At 46.0% G+C, this 20,554-nt stretch overlaps 1 protein-coding gene across 4 annotated transcripts in view; it reads left to right on the forward strand.

Moving 5' to 3' along the window:
• Positions 1-2,234: 2,234 nt before the first annotated feature.
• LOC147632631 (2-dehydro-3-deoxyphosphooctonate aldolase-like) overlaps positions 2,235-20,554 on the forward strand; it is a 128,000-nt gene continuing 109,680 nt past the window's right edge. Inside the window, exons 1-4 of one of the 4 annotated variants that reach the window (XM_086807433.1) lie at positions 2,235-2,415; positions 13,524-13,621; positions 13,799-13,895; positions 15,604-15,669. In XM_086807433.1, coding sequence (XP_086663559.1) covers positions 2,380-2,415; positions 13,524-13,621; positions 13,799-13,895; positions 15,604-15,669 — 297 coding nt within the window. In that variant the 5' untranslated portion in view covers positions 2,235-2,379. The remainder of the gene's footprint in view (positions 2,416-13,523; positions 13,622-13,798; positions 13,896-15,603; positions 15,670-20,554) is intronic. The other 3 variants (XM_086807434.1, XM_086807432.1, XM_086807435.1) reach the window with 3 other exon arrangements.

Consider the following 20,554-nt stretch of genomic DNA (forward strand, 5'->3'; position numbering starts at 1 on the left):
TGTGTGATAAAGGTTATTAAAGGTTTTCATTTAGAGTTACGTCTTTGTGGTGGGGAGCGGTGTGGATCCGTCAATGTATAAAAAATTATAGATAGGCCCTTTGCATCCTAAGCACAAGAATACAGGACTGCCTTCTTTTGATTGGCATGTATGTGGGGTCAATATAGACTTATTTGGGCATGTAGCCATGTACTCTCACCACATTTGGTGGTCATCACTGATGAGGAGATAGGGCATGCTCCACTCGAGTTTGTTGACCCCTATGTGACCTGAGGTTGAAATGTGGCTCAGTAGTCTCAGGTTGAAATGTGTGCCGTAGTGGCCATTCTTTCATTGCCACATGGCAATCTTTGATTGGCCTGGGTGGCTGATATTTCACTAGGCAAATAGGTGTTTCATATGTTGATTCATCATACATATTTTGGCCATGTCAAAGGGTGTATCAAGTCTATTATAGAAGTTGCCTTGGAATGTGAGATCCTGCACATTGGGCAAGTATGTGAGTTTTTATTCTTGAATAGGCTAGGCCACCCCTGGCCCCTTCCTATCCTCTTCATTGGGTTCTCCTAAAAGTAGTTGGTAGTGGTGCCTCATTGAGATCCGACTCCTGATGGAATGATTCTCAATCATGGGGGACTCATGGATATGGTTGATGAGGTGGTTATCACCCAAACTGCCAGAAAAGTGTGCCTCATCCACGTACTAATCTTCTTCTATACTAGAAGGCAGTTTCCCGCCCTATTTTCTTTCTAAGGAACCTTCAAATTCATTCTCTTCATATGCAGGCTTGTGGCATTAGAAAAAGGTATATGTGTGCTGTGCATCATCGATGGAAGTATCTTGCAGGTAGGCCACATGGATACTGTGAATGGTAGCAACTCTACCAGGGTTGAGGTAAGTATAGACTATTTGATATAGTTGGAGGATGCTTGTAAGTTGTATTAGACCAAAAATGTGTCCGCTTGTCTTTTCTTCCATCTTCCACATGTCAATTACATCTTGGAAATTGACGTTTAACACACTTGGGTCTTCAACGCATCAACGTTTCTAGTGCTGAAGTGCTTTCTTAACTTAGTTTTCATGATATTATGAATACTAGAACCCCACTTACATGATGTGGTGCTACAACATTGGATCATAGCAATTCTTGTCAATCTTAATAGAATAGGATACTTATGTTTCATTATGTCATTTCTTCCTATAGCAACCCATATGTGTTTTTAAAGCTCCATCCCTTCCACTCATTGGAAGCTTAGAGCTTTAAGTAGTGATATTCTCTCTTAGTTTTATCCTTCCTCACTAATGCATCCAAAATTTCACCATTTACTCTCATCTTCTCTTCTCCATAAAAGGATACTAACAATCCAATCTCGGAATGGCCATATTCTTTAAATTCTTTTCCCATAGGAAAGTTGCAACAAGGAGCTAAAGCTCTAAAACATTTCAAAATATGATTGTCACAAAATCTTTCTTTCAAATTCTTAATGCTGAGGCAACAAAAGACTTTTGAAAGAAAATTGATTGATCTAAGTCAAATCCATCTACCTCTCTATGAATTTTGGTACTTCTATACATGTTACCTTGAATAGAGAATTGCAATGCATAAAGTTATCCAGCAAGAAGTCCACAGTTTGTGGTGGCTATGCCTATCAAGAACTGATGCATTTAATTCAAATTCTCAATCCGATAAGAAACACAACTCTAAAGCTTGGATCTCCACCTCAACAAACCCAACAATTCAATGTTGCAAGCCTCTCTAAAATATCTGCATAAAAGGAATATTATATATAAATTCAAACTTTGAAAGAGGATATATTTTGAGTCCTTTTTTGCAAGGACATGTTTTTTCTAGTCCATTTTTGTAAGGACATATTTTTTTCTGTCCTTATTTTTAGGAATTCAAACCAAAAATAAAAACCTTTAATAAATTTATTAAAACCAACGCTAGGGAAAAACATTTTTGTTTTTTCTAGTCCATTTTTGTAAGGACATATTTTTTCAGTCATTATTTTCAAGAATTCAAACCAAAAATAAAACCTTTTAATAAATTTTTTAAAACCAATGCTAGAACATTTTTCTCAACTAGTCAAAAAAAGACAACTTGGAATACAATCAGTTTTCCTATTAAAATCCTCATTATTAATCGGTTTTTATAACTAAAAACCTATAAATTTATCGGTTTTACAAGACTTAATCAGTTTTTTTCTAATTTTAACCGGTGCAAAATACACTAATAAAGGACTAGCACAGGTCACGACAGAGCATTAAACTCACTCCGTCACAGTGGTGTTCCCAGAACTTCGCACTGCAAGGCGCATCTGCACTGGATTCTGCAAGCCTTGCACTAGACCTTCGAATCTCATCGCCTTTTCAAGCTATATGGCTTCCCACTCTGCCTTCTTCTCCGAGCTCACGGTACATCTGTGTGTGTGTGTGTGTGTGTGTGTGTGTCTGTCTCTCTCTCGCTCTTTTACATTCTGCATTGCCTCAATGTGTGCAACTTTCAGGATATATATTTGTGCTTGCAAGCATCTGCATGCTAGCTCGGCCGCATGAATGAACGGCCCCCTTCCCCCTTCTCTCTCCCAAAACCACAATCCCAACACACACACACACACACCCACCCCTGGCATTTCAGGTCATCGTCCAAACCCAACTGTCGATCAATGAACTCTACTTGTGGAAACTGTTTGAAATTCTAGAAGTGACTAATCAAATAGCTGCAATCCTACCTTGTAGGGCATGTGTTGGTCACTTCAGTTGAGCAGTACATGATGGCAGGGAATGGCATTTAGGTGGGCAATTTGGGGTCGTGTAATGGCTCGACATTTCGGCAGGGATTTGCCTAAATGCCATTCCCATTCCCTGCTTCATCATACTTGTGCGACCCAGAATTGCATGTTTAAATTCCATTCCCCACTTCATCACACAAAGTTACAAGAAATCATCTGCTGTATGCAAAGGGGAATGTGGATTATACGACTCAGATAGGTTCATGAATAAAAAAATTCAAAATTATACGGTATAGAGTTGCCAGTATCATACTCTGGATCTGTGGTGCACAGTGAAAAATCTCGCATTCTTTACAATCAATACTGGGACTGCTTTAATGATATGTTATACTGGGCTCTCAAGATAGCTAAGGCTCAAACATGTAAACATTGTGCATACATGAAAGATTGAGACTGGAATGAGGTCAGACTGAAGGAAGCATTGGGGATGTTCATGTCCAACTTTATACTGGGCTCTCAAGGCAAGGGCATTAGATAGCTAAGGATCAAACATGTAAGCGTTGTGAATACATGGAGGATCGAGACTGGAATGAGGTCAGACTGAAGGAAGCATTGGGGATGTTCATGTCCAACAACCAAGGTTGGACTGGACTGCCTAGAGATTGCGAAAGTCATAGCAAGGTCTTTTGTTGCATGCTGTTTTTTATCATTTTTTTTCCCAGGTCGTAGATCCTATCATCCTCTAGTATTTAATTTTGTTCTCCGCCCGGAAGATGCATCACATGTGCCTGCTGGAATGTGAGTCTCGCCCAAAGGTGATTTTTTGGTGGGTGTTCAAGCCACGTGGGGTGCCATCGGGTGGAGCACCAGCTGGGACTTGAACCTAGGACCTCTCGGTTGTGAGTAAGTGCATCTAACCTCTGGGCTACAACTCCCTTGGCTGGTGTACGCTATGGTTGAAAGGGGAGGGGCAAGAAATGTTACGAGTGAAGAGTAGTGAGGATGTATGAAGTGGGAGGAGGCTTTTTAGTCTCCTTTTAAACCTAGATTGTGGGTCTGCATGCTCGGGATGTGGGGCAGAACAATTTGTCAGCTTGGCTCGGCCTACAGTGTTCACTTGGAAGGTGATTTGCCTTTCCAGTGTACATGTGGAAGCTCTCAAGCTAGTCTGTTTCAACTTTCAAGAACCTTGGTGAAGCATTGTTGTCGGTCAGTAGCATCATTGCGTCTGGAAGCTGATGTGCTCTCTCATAAAGTGGCAATAGTCTTTAATGAATTTCATGAAAGCATGCAACAGTGGGTTTTTTACCAGGGCGATGCAACTCTCGTCTTTGCATCACAATTTTGTTGGCAAAAACTGCACTGCTACCATGTCCCATTGAGAATGACGAGAGTGTGAAGAGAACTTGAGCTGATCAAGTTAAAAACGTAAAAGGTTAGTATGGATAAAAGAGCGATGAATGTAATGGGTTAGTTGTAATGGCCGTGTAATCCCTTGATAGGCTGGATGTTCCATGCGTGGAAGCTCTGTGTCTTCTTTTAGCCCCAAGCACTCTTCATAGGAACAAATAGATGCAGCCATATAGAAGCAATGGAGAGACGAGAGAGAAAAGTTGAGTTTTCACGTAATCCTACTGTATATTCATAATATCTAAAAGAGTATATGTGTTTATACAATGTCCTGGAAGACTCTTGGCCTTCTCAAAAAGGAATCTTGACTTAAAAAGTCCTAAATTTGAGACCACAAGAGCAAGTAGAGTGCAGAAAATAGACAGCACAAGAGAAGGAGAGAGATAGGCGTGTAACTCTTCTCTATACACAAGATCCTGCAATGAAAAGATCATACAATGATGTGTGGGCCATGGGGCCATTATATATGGCCCCATAAATGCAGTCGGCCAGTGGAGAAGCAAGCCGCTAGCCTCATGATTGGGTCCCTCCAGTCCGCCAGTCAAGAAATCCTCCACGACCCCAACAAAACAAGTTGGCCAGCTCCATTTGCGTATGAGTGCAGTCGGCCAGCTTCTGTGTGATCCTGCCAGCATAGGGCAGCCACCCACACCATGGAAAAATGAGGAAAAAAAACGGGGAGTGAGAAAAACTGAGAAAACACCTATACAGGACGGGCACACCCACAACAGAGGCCCTGGTGTCTGATAAAGACATGAGATGACTTCTAACGCCCCCTCTCAGCTCTTGGTTGTGAAATCAACCCTAGGGAGCTGGAGTGCCGCCTGAGCGTAGCCTGAGGTAGAGACTTCGTGAAGAGCTCCGTCGCAATGTCCTCCGTCGAACAATAAAGTAGCAAGATGTCACCAGCCAAGATCTTCATGTACAAAGTGATACTGTATCTCTATGTGCTTGCTCTGGGCATGGAATACCGGGTTCCGAGCAATAGCTATACAACTCTGGTTATCACATTGGATGACTGTGGGCTCCTTCTATGGAAACCCAATCTCGCCTAGCAGCCTCCGCAGCCACACAACCTCGCAAGCAGCACCACAAGCAGCCCGGTACTCTGCCTCTGTCGAAGATAGGGCAATAGTTGGCTGCCTCTTACTGCTCCAAGAAACTGCTCCTGAGTCAAGGGTAAAACTGTAACCTGAAGTAGATCTCCTCCCCAATCTGAGTCACTCCAACCTTGGAGTCTGACTCCATCCCCTCCTGTGTAAAAGAGTCCTAGATCCTTCGTACTCTGCAGATACCGCAAGATCCGCAATCCTGTGTCCCAATGAGACTTCAATGGCGTCTGCATAAAAGAGCTCAACAGCCCCACGGAGAAGCTCAAGTCCAATCTGGTGTTTAGCAACCAGATCAATGAACCAACCAACTTCCGATACTGCGAGGCATCAACTGGCTCACAAGGATCATTAACAGTTAACTTTGTGTTTGGGTCCATCGGCGAAGTAATAGGCTTGCAGTTCTCCATCCCGAAGGCCTCAAGCAACTCATGAACATACCGTTGCTGAGAGACAAAAAACCCCCTTTGGGTCTGCCAGATCTCCAATCCCAAAAAGAAGTGGAGTAAGCCTAGGTCGGTCATCTCAAACTCCTTTGACAAGACAGCCTTCGTCACGCCAATGTGCTCCACATGACCGCAGGTGAGAATGAGATCATCCACATAAAGGATGATAATCGTAACCATTCCGCATTCCCGAAAGAGATACAAGTTGGGATCTGCAACCGATCTCTGAAAACCAGTCCGAACAAAGAAGGAATCAATCTTTTGATTCCAAGCCCTGGGAGCCTGCTTAAGACCATACAAGGCCTTACGTAACCTGTAAACCATCCCTTTTGATCCTGGAACAACAAAGCCTGGAGGCTGCTAAACATACACCTCCTCGTGCAGGTCACCATTAAGGAACGCAGATTTTACATCCATCTGATAGACTGGCCACCTCTTAGAAGAAGCAGGGGCAAGAATGGTCCGAATCGTGGTCATCTGTGCTGTCGGTGCAAAGGTATCCTCGTAGTCGATGCCTGGCCGCTGAGTATAACCTTTAGCCACAAGTCTGGCTTTGTGTTTGTCCACCGACCCATCTGACGCATATTTGGTCTTAAAGATCCATTTGACACCAATGATTCACCGTTTCGATGGCCTCGGTACCAACTCCCATGTTTTGTTCTTCTCGATGGCATCAAGTTCCATCCACATGGCTTTCCTCCAAGTATCCTGTGAAAGGGCTTCCTTAACGGAAGTGGGCTCCTTGTCCCGCATAATACGAGACATCAAAGCATAGTTTACCTGAAGAAGCTCCGCTGTATTGCTTTTGTCGCAGACTCTGTGCGATCTTCGAGGGCCGTCCTTTGTGGTCCACTCGGAGGGTAACTTCGTGACACCTGACTCCCGAAGGGTGTCCAACAACCACCTGGGTACTCGAACAGATCGTGGAGCCTCCTGCCGTTGTGGGGGCTCTACTCCAGCTGCGGGCTCAACCTCCTGTACTGACTTAGGTTGATCAACTGGAACAATGGTCTGGGAATCATCATCAGACTCTTTTGGATCTCCAAGAAGTGGCGGCTCCTCGACAGTGGATACTGGAACATGCTCATCAAAGACCACATCCCGGCTGACAACAATCTCATTCCTATCTGGAACCAGATGTTGGCAGCAGGCAGGGACGTTGCAGATCTTGCATACGTGGTAAGCAGCACAGGGAATCCTTTCCGAAGCAGGCTTCCAGGTGAGCTTCAAAACCATTGGAGTTGATTCACACTAACTTGTGTGGACCTCAGCAAACACCATCATTGGGAGGATCTCTCTATTTCATGCTGCTTGTTGATGACTGTACCAGATTCACGTGGGTCTACTTTCTTTCACAGAAGGACCAAGCTTTTGCACGGTTCAAGGATTGGCACGTGATGGTGGAAAAAGAGTCTGGATTGCAGGTAAAGAATCTTAGGGCTCACAAAGGGGGTGAATTCTCCTTGAATGTATTTCTCAGATTTTGTGCAGATCATGGCATCAAGAGGGAACTGGCCAATACAAGATCGCCTTCAAAGAATGGCATTGTAGAACGCAAAAACAAGACTGTGGTGGAGATGGCGAGGACCATGCTAGAGCATCGTGATCTTCCTCGTCCACTTTGGGAAGAGGCTGTGGCAATGACTGTCCATACCCTCAACCGGTCTCCAACGACTTCAGTACCTAATATGACTCCGTTTGAGGCATACTTTGGCAGGAAACCTGATGTCTCGCACTTCCGTGTTTTTTGGAGTGATGGGTATGTACATATTCCGAAGAAGCAGAGGGGGCAGCTTGACTCCAAATCCCGCAAGCTTATATTTGTGGGGTATAATTCTCTTTCCAAGGGATACAGATTGTACACCATCTGGTCCCGGAAAGCTCGCCGCAGTGCATCCACATTTAAGTGGCCAAAACGAAAGTGCCACAGATCTCCGACCTGAGAACTTGTCAATGAGGAGAGTGCGGAGAGCTTGTAGATACCATTCTCCACACCGCCTTCCCCAACACCCTGGCCAGTCTCACGATGCCGTAGAGCAACTGAATGCTCCTCAAAGTCCATCCGAAAGCCAGTCTTGCATACTTCATGCATTGACAGAAGATGAAAACCAAGAGCAGGGACGTAAAGAACATGGGAGGCATGCTTGCCTCCCTTGCCGTCCGGAATAATCTCCATCCGGTCCTCACTGTGTATCGGAATGGTGGAGTTGTCGCCGATGAAAATGCGACTTGATTGCCGTTTTAGATCCAAAAAGAAGTCACGGGACGGAGTCATGTGCCTGGAAGCACCACTGTCAAGAATCCATTCTTGGGTATCCTTCACACGGTGAAGCCAACTGCCTCCTCGCTCGAAGACGATGAAGCATTAGAGTCCATTATCTCTAAGTGCACAAATGCAGGAGTCTTTGTAGCTGAGGTTGAAGAATCAACACTCTTCCCAGTCCGCTTAGGACACTTCCTCCAATAGTGGCCTTTCTCGCCACAATCATTGCAGGACCGCTCGGCCTTTTGTTTCTCTCGTTCTGTATCAGGCTTCTTCTCAGAAGACTTCTCTGGTGAAGCCATCCCTTTGCCCTTGTTGTTATTCTGGCCTTTCGGCCGTTGGTCAGTTAAGGCCTTCGAACCTCCGCTGTGAGGAGGGTTCGTGAAACGTTCCTCCTGGTCTAAAACCATGGGCACAAGCTCCTCCCAGATAATGGTGCTGAGCCTGCCCCCACTAGTAATCAAAGAGGAGTAGAAAGAGGAATACTAAGCAGGCAAGTGGGACAGCAAAGTAATGGCCATATCTTCTGATGATATCTCCTTCCCAGCTTGGAGGACTTCCTACTGAAGGGCCTGCAGCTTGTTAATGTGCTCCCGCATCGTCGATGACTTTGTAGGGTTCATAACCCGCATCTGCACTTCCAAGGAAATCCTCTTCATGGGCGATACCGTGTTATATAGAGAAGCCAAGTGCTGCCATATACCCCTGGCCAGTGTCATATGCTTTACGTGATTGATTACTTGTGGTGTGCAGTTGAGGAAGATAAATGATCGGACCCTGGCGTTGACACGATCCCACATCTGTGCTTGTGCCTCGCGGTCCTTCTTCATTGACAGTAACTCCCATTCCTCTGCTTCCGGCCGTGGAACCCCGATAACGATGAAATCAGCAAGGTCATATGACTCCAGCACAGACTCCATCATAACCTTCCAGATGTCGTAATTGTTCCCGCCCAACTGACGGTCCACTGGGAACGTGGGGAGAGTTGGGATCTTCACATGCTTCTCAGCCAGCTCTGCCATCGCGGGGATGTAACTGAAAAGGGTGGGTGGGTGGGAAAAAAAACTTTAAACTTGCAAGTGGCTGTCAAGCAACTTAGCCCGCCTTCCTCTTGCTACTTCTCTTCCCGAACAGTCCCTAACAGTCCACCAATCAGCAACGCAACAATCCCCCTCCTGCTCAGAAAACTCCCAAGATCTTTCAAGAGCCTAGGGCTCTGATACCATGTCAAAATACGCAACGGAGATGATAACCAAATCTGAGACCACAAGAGCAAGTAAAGTGCAGAAAATAGATAGCACAAGAGGAGAGAGAGATAGGCGTGTAACTCTTCTCTATACACAAGATCCCGCAATGAAAAGATGATACAATGATGTGGGGGCCATGGGCCATTATATATGGCCCCATAAATGCAGTCGGCCAGTGGAGAAGCAAGCCGCCAGCCTCACGACTGGGTCCCTCCAGTCGGCCAGTCAAGAAATCCTCCACGACCCCAACAGAACAAGTCAGCCAGCTCCATATGCGTATGAGTGCAGTTGGCCAGCTTGTGTGTGATCCTGCCAGCATAGGGCAGCCACCCACACCATGGAAAAATGGGAAAAAAATACGGGGAGTGAGGAAAAATGAGAAAACACCTATACAAGGCGGGCACACCCACAACAGAGGCCCTGCTGTTTGATAAAGACAGGAGATGACTTCTAATAGAGGCTCCTTGCACGTGTCCAAGCGGTGGGAAAGTTGCGCTGTGCAAGGAGATTCCTCAAGAAATTGTGGATGGTATAGTGAAGAAGTACTTGCTAATCCACAACCAAGGCAAAGGTGGACGTGGAGGAGCTTCCATGTTCGGTACCTCCGCGTCCGTGAGTCCCTCCCCTGTCCCATCTGGCCCCGGCTCTCGCTCCGCCGGTTCCAACTTCCAATCAAAGAGTCCAAGGGAGAGGAGCTCTCCGGCAATGAGGCAAACCACCATCGGTACAAACATAAATAACCTCACATATGTGAAGGTGAGGATGAAAGCCACGAATGAGGAGATTGCATGCAAGATCATCGATTGCAATCTCTCCTTTCATGTGCTCAAGGTCCTACACTGGCAAAAAATGGTGAAGGCCATTGTGGAGGTGGAGCCATCCCATGGCGATTCGCATGGTATCACCTACCATGAGATGCGCACTACCGCGCTTGATGACGAGAGCTAGAGGATCAACGACCAACTCACACACGTGTGGGAAGGATGGGCGAAGAATGGTTGCTCTATCCTCTCCGATGGATGGAGTGATCGAAAGAAGAGGGATATCATGAATATCCTTGTTTCATAAGGTCTCGGCACATACTTCTTATGCACCGTGGATATTGGAAAGGCGGGGCAAAGGACATCGGGCAACTTCATCTATTGTCATATCCAGCAAGCCATCATAGAGGTGAAATTTGAATGACGACTCCATATGAAAATGTCATTCAAGTCATCACGGACACTGCGTCCAATTGCCGTAAAATGGGATGCTTGGTAGAGGTGGAGTTCCCATCCATTGTATGGACTCCTTACGCCTCCCATTGTCTAGACCCACTCATGGAGGATGTGGGAAAGCTAGAATGGGTGAAGAGGGTGGTCGCACAAGGCCTATCAATTGTGAATTTCTTCACAAAGAAGGTGAAGGTGCTCGCTATGTTTTGCGAGCAAAGCGACTTGGAGCTTAAGAAGCCCTCTTCCACACAGTTTGCCTACATGTGGCTTCTCTTGGAGCGGCTACACGACTTGCAATCGAAGCTCCAGATGATTGTGGTCTCCCTGGATTTCGTAATACAAGAGATGGGGGCTAGTGCGGACGAGGCCCGAGCTGTTCAACGGCTATGCATGAGAGAGTCCTTTTTGCATGAGGTGTGCACCATTGTCATTGCGGGACTCCCTTGTATAGGGTGTTGCGCATGGTCGACATGGAGGGCTCCACGTTGGGGCAACTTTGTCTATTGTCATATCCGGCAAGCCATCATAGAGGTGAAATTTGAATGATGACTCCATATGAAAAGGTCATTCAAGTCATCATGGACAATGTGTCCGATTGCCGTAAAATGGGGTGCTTGGTTGAGGTGGAGTTCCCATCCATTGTATGGACTCCTTACGCCTCTCATTGTCTAGACCTACTCATGGAGGATGTGGAGAAGCTAGAATGGGTGAAGAGGGTGGTCGCACAAGGCCTATCAATTGTGAATTTCTTCACAAAGAAGGTGAAGGTGCTCGCTATGTTTCGCTAGCAAAGCGACTTGGAGCTTAAGAAGCCCTCTTCTACGTTGGTTGCCTACATGTGGCTTCTCTTGGAGCGGCTACACGACGTGCAGGAGGTTTGTTGGTGGTGTTCCATAAAGCCAGAGGGGATGGCAGTCCTGTGAGCCAGATAGGTTCTCGGGCAACGGTCCCAAGGGAGGTTTATCCTCCAAGGGTGATGTGAGAGTGCCAGACTCATTTCTTAGGAATGAAGACCAAGACAGTGTTGTTCAGAGTCAGGGCAGGAATGGATTGTGGACGAGATGGAAAACAGATGCATAGATCTTGATTTGAGACAGAGTGGTTTTGGAGACCGGGCCGAGCTTTCAGAGAAAAGGAGTTGCCAGGGTTGGATGGATGACAGAGGGACTCTGGGAATAGAGTGGGATGATGACAGTCATCCATGAACAGGTTGGAATCCCGTCGTCAAGTTTAGCAGAGGGGGATGCCATGTGCATGGATATGCCATGGACATTCTCAGAGATTACCCAGAAGAGGGCAGCCAGAAAAAGACAGTAAGAACCAGAATTTTGGAGCACAAGGTGCAGAAGAGAACCAGTATGGACTTGAAGCAGGGACATGGAAGGCGTAGGATGCTGTTGGCTGCTGAAGGGGAGCTGTCGGCTGGGATGAAACAGTCTGTCGGCTGATCCAGATGAGGCAGCTGCAGGGCGCATCAATAATATGGAATGATGTCCAGTGAACTGGCCGACCAGCAGTCGGACAGTTCTCCCTAAAGTACAAGGGACTATAAATAGCACAAGAGGCACAATGTGTTAGTCATTCATTCCTTTATGGGGTGGATCATTAGGGTCCAAGTAGGGACTAGACTTTTGGGTGTTTATCACCTTTTCTTCAAGGCAGCCTAGGGCTGTGGACTGAGTACCTTTTTGTACCATATTAATATACTGAATTTCCAGCATATCTCTCTCTCTCTACTCTCTCTTCATATTTGCGTTTTGCATCAGCATGTTTCCAGGAGTGTTTAGGGCTGAAAGAAGACCCCCAGAGCTTCCGCGTGTTACAACATTGGGACAACTTTATCTATTGTCATATCCGGCAAGCCATCATAGAGATGAAATTTGAATGACGACTCCATATGAAAAGGTCATTCAAGTCATCACGGACAATGCGTCCAATTGCCGTAAAATGGGGCGCTTGGTAGAGGTGGAGTTCCCATCCATTGTATGGATTCCTTACGCCTCCCATTGTCTAGACCTACTCATGGAGGATGTGGGGGAAGCTAGAATGGGTGAAGAGGGTGGTTGCACAAGGCCTATCAATTGTGAATTTCTTCACAAAGAAGGTGAAGGTGCTCGCTATGTTTCGCGAGCAAAGCGACTTCGAGCTTAAGAAGCCCTCTTCCACACGGTTTTGCCTACATGTGGCTTCTCTTGGAGCAGCTACACGACGTGCAACTGAAGCTCCAGATGACCGTGGTCTCCCCGGATTTCGTCGCATGGCTAAGAGAAGAGATGGGGGCTAGTGCGGAGGAGGCCCAAGTTGTTCAACAGCTATGCATGAGAGAGTCCTTTTCACGCGAGGAGTAGGAGGCTGCGGATGCATTATTTAGCGCCCTGCTTCGATCGGTCCGGTGGCTACATATGTGAGGCATGACTCGACGTCGAGGAGCTCTTTAGCACTTGTTGTCGAAGAAGAGGATGCTCCTATTGTAGACATTAGAGAGCCTGAGTATGATGACGAGGGCAATGTACTTAGTGAGAGCAGTTTTGGTTGGCCTTTGATGATGGGAGCACCTCTAGCGAGGGCATTCCTTCCCCTAGTGAATTCTTTGAGGAGGACTAGAGTCCAAGAGTCTAGACTCTAGACATTTTTGTACTTAGTGTTGTGACTAGTCACTACACACTTTTTTGTATTTCCTATTGCATATTCTTATAATGTATGCTGCACGCGTATGTTTACTATTCATGACTCTTTTTACTAGCGTTTTAACTTTTTTCTAGTTTATGACAAGTTACAACTTCTCTAGACTTTGCATCTCTAAATGCGTACAAATATCTTTTTTTTTCAAGTTTTTTTTAAAGTGGACCGTACCTCAATCGAACTTATTTTTCGAAAACTAAAAGTTCTGTACCGGTACCATTTTTTCGTACCTGACAACTATGATGAGAGTACAGACGGTTTGATAAATTATCAAGTTTAGATGCTTAAGACCTCTCAAGCTCTGCAAATACAGTCTTTTAGGTTTTAAAGAGCTCTTCTTTGTGTGAATTTATGGATTGGAAGTAGGCATATTATGCTTTTTCAAACAATCTTTAATGACTGTTGTTGTTCTTTGAGCAGGCGGCAGACCCTTTCTTTCTCATGGCAGGGCCCAATGTCATTGAGTCAGAGGAGCACATCATGAAAATGGCAAGGCAAATCAAGTCTGTAACTAATGAGTATGTCTCTCTCTCTCTCTCTCTCTCTCTCTCTCTCTCTCTCTCTAAGTAAATCAAGCATTCATATCTGCAAAAATTCCTTGAGCTTAAGAAGGCTTTAGCAGAACAATGAAAGCATCAAGTAAGCAGTAAACGATCCCATGAGACTCAACAATTTATTCATGTCCCTGTCTGTAGGCTTGGATTGAAGCTGGTATTCAAGTCAAGCTTTGACAAAGCCAATAGAACCTCTGCACTGTCGTTCCGAGGGCCTGGTTTGGAGGAAGGATTGAAGGTTTGCACCAAACAGACTTTAATAGGATCTGCCTCACATGACAAATGACTCCATCTTATACTTGTTTCATCAAAGACGCACTTGCCTCATGTAGTACTACTGTATGGTATCATATCACTTAACACAAGTAATATTAACTGTTTTGCTTTCCTCCTTTATTTAGAAATGTGAAGGTGACGATGATCTGAGCTGAGGAAGTGGTAGAAACACATAACCAGGGTCCACCAAGGAGGCATATGTGTGGTTGAGGCTCTCAAAATAACAAGTTAGGTCCTCGACTAGGTGTTGCGCTAATATTATCAGTCCAAACGTCCATCAGAGAAGAAAAAGCAGGGTCTCCTGCTTGTTAAGAATCAATGCTCCCACCTCAGGTTGGACTAGGTAGCTGCTAGCTCATGATTGTAAGGCTCCTGTTATGAGTAGAAGCCATGTTTGAGCAGCAGTGAGTTTGAGATTCTGGTTTCACACCAGATGGAGGTCGGTTTTGACCTGATGGCAAGACAGCATGAACCATGGGTGAGTGGGCAGAAGGATTTGGCACAAAAAAGCCCATTTGGCTGAGCAACAATGGGGGGCCTGGTGGAAAATTGTGGGTGATTTGGGCAGCCTGTGGGCACTCAAAACTTTTAGAAAAGATGCCCAATGTGGTGCCGGCAGGCTGGCTTCCCTGGGTGGTCAGCTTGCTGTAGCACCAGCTGTTGTGGAACATTAGAGGCAGTCTATCAGGGGATACTATCTTTGTTGTAAGCCATGCACAATCACCAAGCCCAACAGAAAGAAAGCTTTCGATAATGATAAAAAAAGGCTTTACTTTAGGGCTAGTTCCCATAATTTGCAGAAACCATGTATGTTTGAGTGTGATGTTCTTGGGGATTGCACAGGAGCAACATGCTACGACTTATGCCAACAGAATGGAGTTTTCGCGAGAAATTATTTTGACTGATAATAGCAAGAATCATGCCTCCCTTTGGAGGATACCTTGGAGCTCTAGGAAGTTGGAAAGTTATCTTGGATTTTTGGCTGATAGTTCATGGTGCACTACTGACCAAGTAGTGGAGAGCTGTTACAGGGAGCTACCCTTGAATGCGCCAGAGGCAGTTTCCCTATAGAGTCCATTTTAGGGATATGTAGAGGCCTTGAGAGTATGTATGAACTAGAATTCTATTGCTCATGTCTTATGCCATTTAATCTTACTTGGAGCACAGAAATGTGGCTCTTGGCCTGGGTCATCGAAGTGGGCCTTGAGTTCATGCACTCTTTATGTGTGCAGAGGCATGGTCCAGATTATTTCCTCAATCTTAGCTGGACATGAAGCACCCTGTGCACCTTGTATGAGTTAGTTTGTAGGTCCAAAATGGGCTGAAGCTGGGCCCAAAATAAACATGATACGTGGAGGGCTGATGCCTGCAACAACTGAATCTGAAAGCATTGAGAAACACATGAATTTCCAGTTTTGCACCCCCCAAAAAGATCTAAGGGGGAGGGTGCATACATGGTACAAGTCAAACTGTAGATATATATCTTTTTTTAAGTTTGAAAGTTCTAGGTTTAGAATATTTTGCCTTTTGGCAATCCCGGTTAAGTGCATTTGGTTTTCAATACTGCTCCCTGCTATAATCTTGTAATGGATTCAACATGAAGCATTTTTGGGGTTACCAAGCACAGCAGCTGGTTGTGACTTGCATTTGGTTTGTGAGCCCACGTACAGATCTTGGAAAAGGTGAAGGTTTCCTATGATTTGCCTATCGTTACCGATGTGCACGAGGCCTATCAGGTAAAATAAGTCTATTGCCTTTGTATAATTTTTTGTTTCATTTGTAAGAGGAACATTGTTTTTGGCATATTGAGTATCGATGTGTTGTGAATGTGTGAACATTTTTCTATCTTGATTGAGATTGATCATGGCATCTGCCACAATGTCATGTCTATTGGGCCAGTGAGCTCATGACATGTCACATAGTGCCCCACTGGTTTCACCCAGCATGTAGTGCTTTCAATCTGAAGACTTGTGGCCTCACCGATATTACCTCCATGGTTGGATTGAGCATGAAGAGAGGTTCGCCTTATATATGTGGGTTCACTGTGAGACTTCCTACATCTAGTGTGAACCCATAGTTAGGGTTAAGGCTAGGGTTTGCTGATTTTGCTGGGTTTGTGTTGTTTATTGACGTTTTGGAGTCCTCAAGAGCTAAGGTTCGCTGTTTTCTCTGAGTTGTTACCATTAATTAACTAAAATCATATCATATAGACAAGATTTTAGACCTAACTCTAACTCTGAGTTCACAGTAGAAGTCATAGGTTTCACATAAAATAACTGAATCAATGAGCCCTATAAGTGAGTTTTTTGAAGCCACTGTTTTTTTCCACATTAGAAGTCCCTGCATCAGATTGAGACCAAAGCACTGAAGATGTATTGGGATGTCTTTCCTCCTCACTGTTCCAACAAAAGCAACAGGGGATGTCACATGCATCATTCTGAGACTGATGGTGGTGTCGTGTTCTACAGAATACTAGCAGATAGTTTTTTACTCGCAATTTAAATCTTCGCAAAACAGGCAGTGTCACATGTGTGGAAGCTCTCTGTCTTCGTCAGCCCTAAACACCTTTCCATAGGAACATCTTGATGCAAAACGCAAAGCAGAGATTGGTGAGTACTCTGATTGGACGTCTCCCATGCTGTGCTAGTATGGTCCTGATCCTCTGTTGTAGTCTCCGGTGGTGTCGAGATGGGCCTCTCATCTTGGGGCGCTTGGACCGCCCCAGCTCTATAGCCCGATCAATTAGTGTACCCTTGGTGCGGCTATACTCTGGGGCTAGCTGCAATGCCTGCTGGCCTGACTGCTCAATCTCTGGTCGAAAGAAGTCTGTAATCTGCCTCTGTAGGTGTCTCTCCCTCTCTAACTCTCTCCCAACAAGAGACCCTCTCTATGTCTACGCAACTCCAGCAAGTATAATCTGAGGCATCTCTGATCCTGGTATCTCATGACTCTGGAAAGTGGTCCGAGACCCTCTCTGAACAGGCAGTGAAAATGGCCTCGTATCTCATAATATACTGGACAGTGACATATGTAATGTAACTCTGTCTCTGGCTCCATCTGGCACAATTGACAAATCCTGGCCTCAGCTGGTACTCCTCTGAATCTGTGAGTCTCAATCTCTAGCTGGTGTGAGGATGTGCGCATCTGACCAATAGCACACCGTACCCCATGAGAAGGATGAGTATCCATGTAGCTGGGTCTAATCACAAACCCATCCTCTGTGAGCTGGAGAAGATGATCTCTATAGAAAGCCATCTTCGTACCAAGCGCGTGTGTCGGCTGTATCCATGTCCTCCTAGTGTCCAGCTGAGGCAAGTCCTGCCTGATAAGTCTGGTAATCTCTGCCCGTGTGAGAGAGAGGGAGGGTGCATCCAGGGAGTACGGAAATGGAGGTAGCCTGTCCATACTAAAGCCATGCAGTTGGAACCAAGCTGTCATCTGCGCATACCAGCATGATCCGTCTCCGTGTGATGCCAACTGTCGTGAAGACTCTAGGGCTAAGCGAGCATATCTGTCTCTAGGGAGAGCCCAAGTGCTATGTATAAAGGAGACTGATCGAGTGAGTGCCTCTACTACCAATGGGGGGGCAGCCATCTCTGCACGGATAATATCATGTGGTACGGAGGCCTTGGCCCTAATCATCCGGGAAATCGGCCTCTCCATACATCTCCATCCATCAGTGCTACCAGCTCGGCTGTGGTGATCCATTGAGGGTCCCCATATCTCCACTCCATATAGCATGGCTGAAGTGACCAAAGTGTAAAAGAGCCAGAGCTTTGTTCGAGGTTCCTGAAACTGAACCTGCGAACACATCCTCTCTAGTCTCCCCAATGCTGCATAAGCTCTGGTCAATCTGGTCTCCGCTGCTTTCCTCAAGGAAAATAGTGGGCCACTAAAAACCACACCAAGGTAAGTATATGCATATGTATACTCCACTGTCTCCTGACCATATGTAAAGGTGGGTGCTGACCTCCTAACCCACTGTGCTGTGGTGTTAAACACCATCACCTTGGTTTTACCAAGGTTAACAGACAATCCACTGTCTTGTGCAAACGTGTGCAATGCATCCAAATGACGCTGCATCCCCTCTGGAGAATCTAAGATCAGCACAATATCATCAGCATACAATAACAGCCGAATCCATGTCCCTGCTAGCTGTGCTCCTTTGTCACCCTGCTGCTCTACATAGTCCGAAACCTCATCCACATACATCCCAAATAAGGTGGGAGAAAGGGGGCAGCCGTGTTTCACCCCAAAAGTGGAGTGAACCATCTCAGATATACCCTGAGTAGTACGTACCTGCTCCACAACTGTCCTGTATAAAGGCATGATTCCCCAAATCAGCTCTGTGGGCACTCCCATCTCCTATAGTTTGCGCATCTGTCTAGCTCTCCGTACTATGCCAAAAGCTTTGCGGAAATCCACAAAGCAACAATAAATCCTCCTGCCATATGATCTGCCCTCCTCAATAATAGCTCTGAGTGTCAAGGTATGGTCAAGAGTGGAGAAACCTCTCCTGAACCCTACTTGCCCTGATGCACGTATGCCCTCTCTCTCTGCCCATCTAGAATAGATGCATATAATCTAGCCAATGTGTGACCAATCATGATGGTACGATAATTCCCAGGAAGCATGGGATCCCTTGACTTGAAGATAGGCACAATCGTGGACATATTCCAAGTCTCAGGAAAACCCTCACACATGGCTCGGTTAAACATCATAGCAATAAGCTCTGCAAGCATATCTCTGGCACGAATAAAGTGCTCTGCTACCAAACCATCATGATCATATGCTCTCCTAGTCCTCATCCTGTCAATAGCTTTCCTTACCATCTCAGCAGTAAAGAAAGCACGTCTCTGGGCATGGCTCCGATGGGTCTTGCAGGGGTGGCTGTCCTGGTGCTGTGTACAGGGATGCTGCATACTCACCCCAAATCTCTGTGGAGGTAATGGCTGGTGATGGTGAATGCTCATGGAATAGTCTCCATGCCTCGCCTGAGTCCTGACTGATAAATAACTGATACAAATCCCTCTCTAACTGAGCAAGATAAGCCCTCTTCTTCCGTCGCACTAGGCGCCGGAAGGTAATCCGTGACTGTTTGTGAGTGGTAACACCCATGAGCACCTCTCTTTGTAATCTGATCCTCATCTCTCTGCACTCCTCATCATACCAGCTGTTCTGGGGCATGTTCCTAGATCGTCTCCGTGTAGGCTGACTATGGGGATATGCCTCTGATGCTGCAGCATGAGGTGTCTCTATCAATATCTGAGTGAGCTCATCTAATGGCCGTCCCGGCTCCTCGACACATAAGCGTCTGTATATCTCATATGTGTACACGGTGTCAGTCTCCCTCGTAAAGGTATAACGAGTGTGTGTGGAGACCTGTCCCAATGGAGCTGTGCTGAACTGAAATGTGAGAGTGAAGGAGAAGATAGCATGATCCACTGCTACTCCAACCGGCCTAGTGCCTACCATAAAATCTTGAAAAGAGGGAATGAGACTGGGCTGAGCCATAACATAGTCCACTGTACTAGCACCATGCCGATGTGGAAAGCAAGTGAAACCTCCCGCTGTCGGGAATCTCTGTAGGCCATTCAGGATGGCCAATCCATGTGTAGTCCCCATGTCTATCAAATACCGCCCATACTTAGTGTGTTACTCATCCTGTGAGAGTCTAGATAGGCCCATATCCCTAACATCAAGCTCCCTCAACATCTCCTCTGAGGTATCATAAAATATTGTCTGGTTATGGGCAGTCCTGGCATTGAAGTCCCCCAGGAGAATGATGTCACCATCCCTGGAGAACTCCCAAATGTCATCATCCAAAATAGAAAAGGGAGACTGCCCGCTAGGTGATGCATACACTGATGTACTAGGAGCAAAATAGCATATAGCAATGTAGAGATATCTACCCGTCTCTGCCCTCAGTTTGCTCTCAGTCTAACCCACATGTACCTAGCCTGCCCATCTTTGCGGACTTTATGTATCAGTGGCTGCAGCTCCTCTCTAAACAATACTACCACTCCTCCTGAGCCCCGTCCTCTATGCTCTGAACGAGTCTCCTGTCTACAAGCTGTCTCCCATCGGTATCCACTAACATGTGGCATGGACTGTCCAGGAGCCTGATGCGTCTCAGCGTAGAAGATGATGTCCCTCCCAGTGAAACTGTCCTCAAAAGCCCCTACATCAAGGCGTAGAGATCCATTACAATTCCAAGTAGCAACTTTGAGTGTAGTCCCATAGGTCTCGCGCCGTCATGAAGAGTGCCTCTCCATAATCACCACTCTACCATCTCTATAGAAGGCCACTTTCCCTTTCTCTCGGGCTGCCCTTATCTCGGGCATAACTTCTTTCATGTGGGCAAGCTGCGAGAGTGTGAGGTCATCTCCAAGAAATATTCCCGTCTTCTTGAGTGTAGGACGTCTCTTCAAGAAGTCCTTCTTCGCTTCCATGGAGGGGAAACGAATGATAAGTGCTCTCTCCTTAGAAGATTCGCCACTACCTTCTCTCTTCTTTCCATAAATCTGGCAGCCATAAGCATGTCCAAAAGGTGATCTTGGACTCAAAAGCCCTTTTCTATGATCCAGTCCCTACAGGACTGAGATGCTCTACAAGTTCTTG

This window comes from Cibotium barometz, chromosome 13, assembly GCF_041138505.1.
Source record: "Cibotium barometz isolate CiBa-2024 chromosome 13, ASM4113850v1, whole genome shotgun sequence".
NCBI classification, from domain to species: domain Eukaryota; kingdom Viridiplantae; phylum Streptophyta; class Polypodiopsida; order Cyatheales; family Cibotiaceae; genus Cibotium; species Cibotium barometz.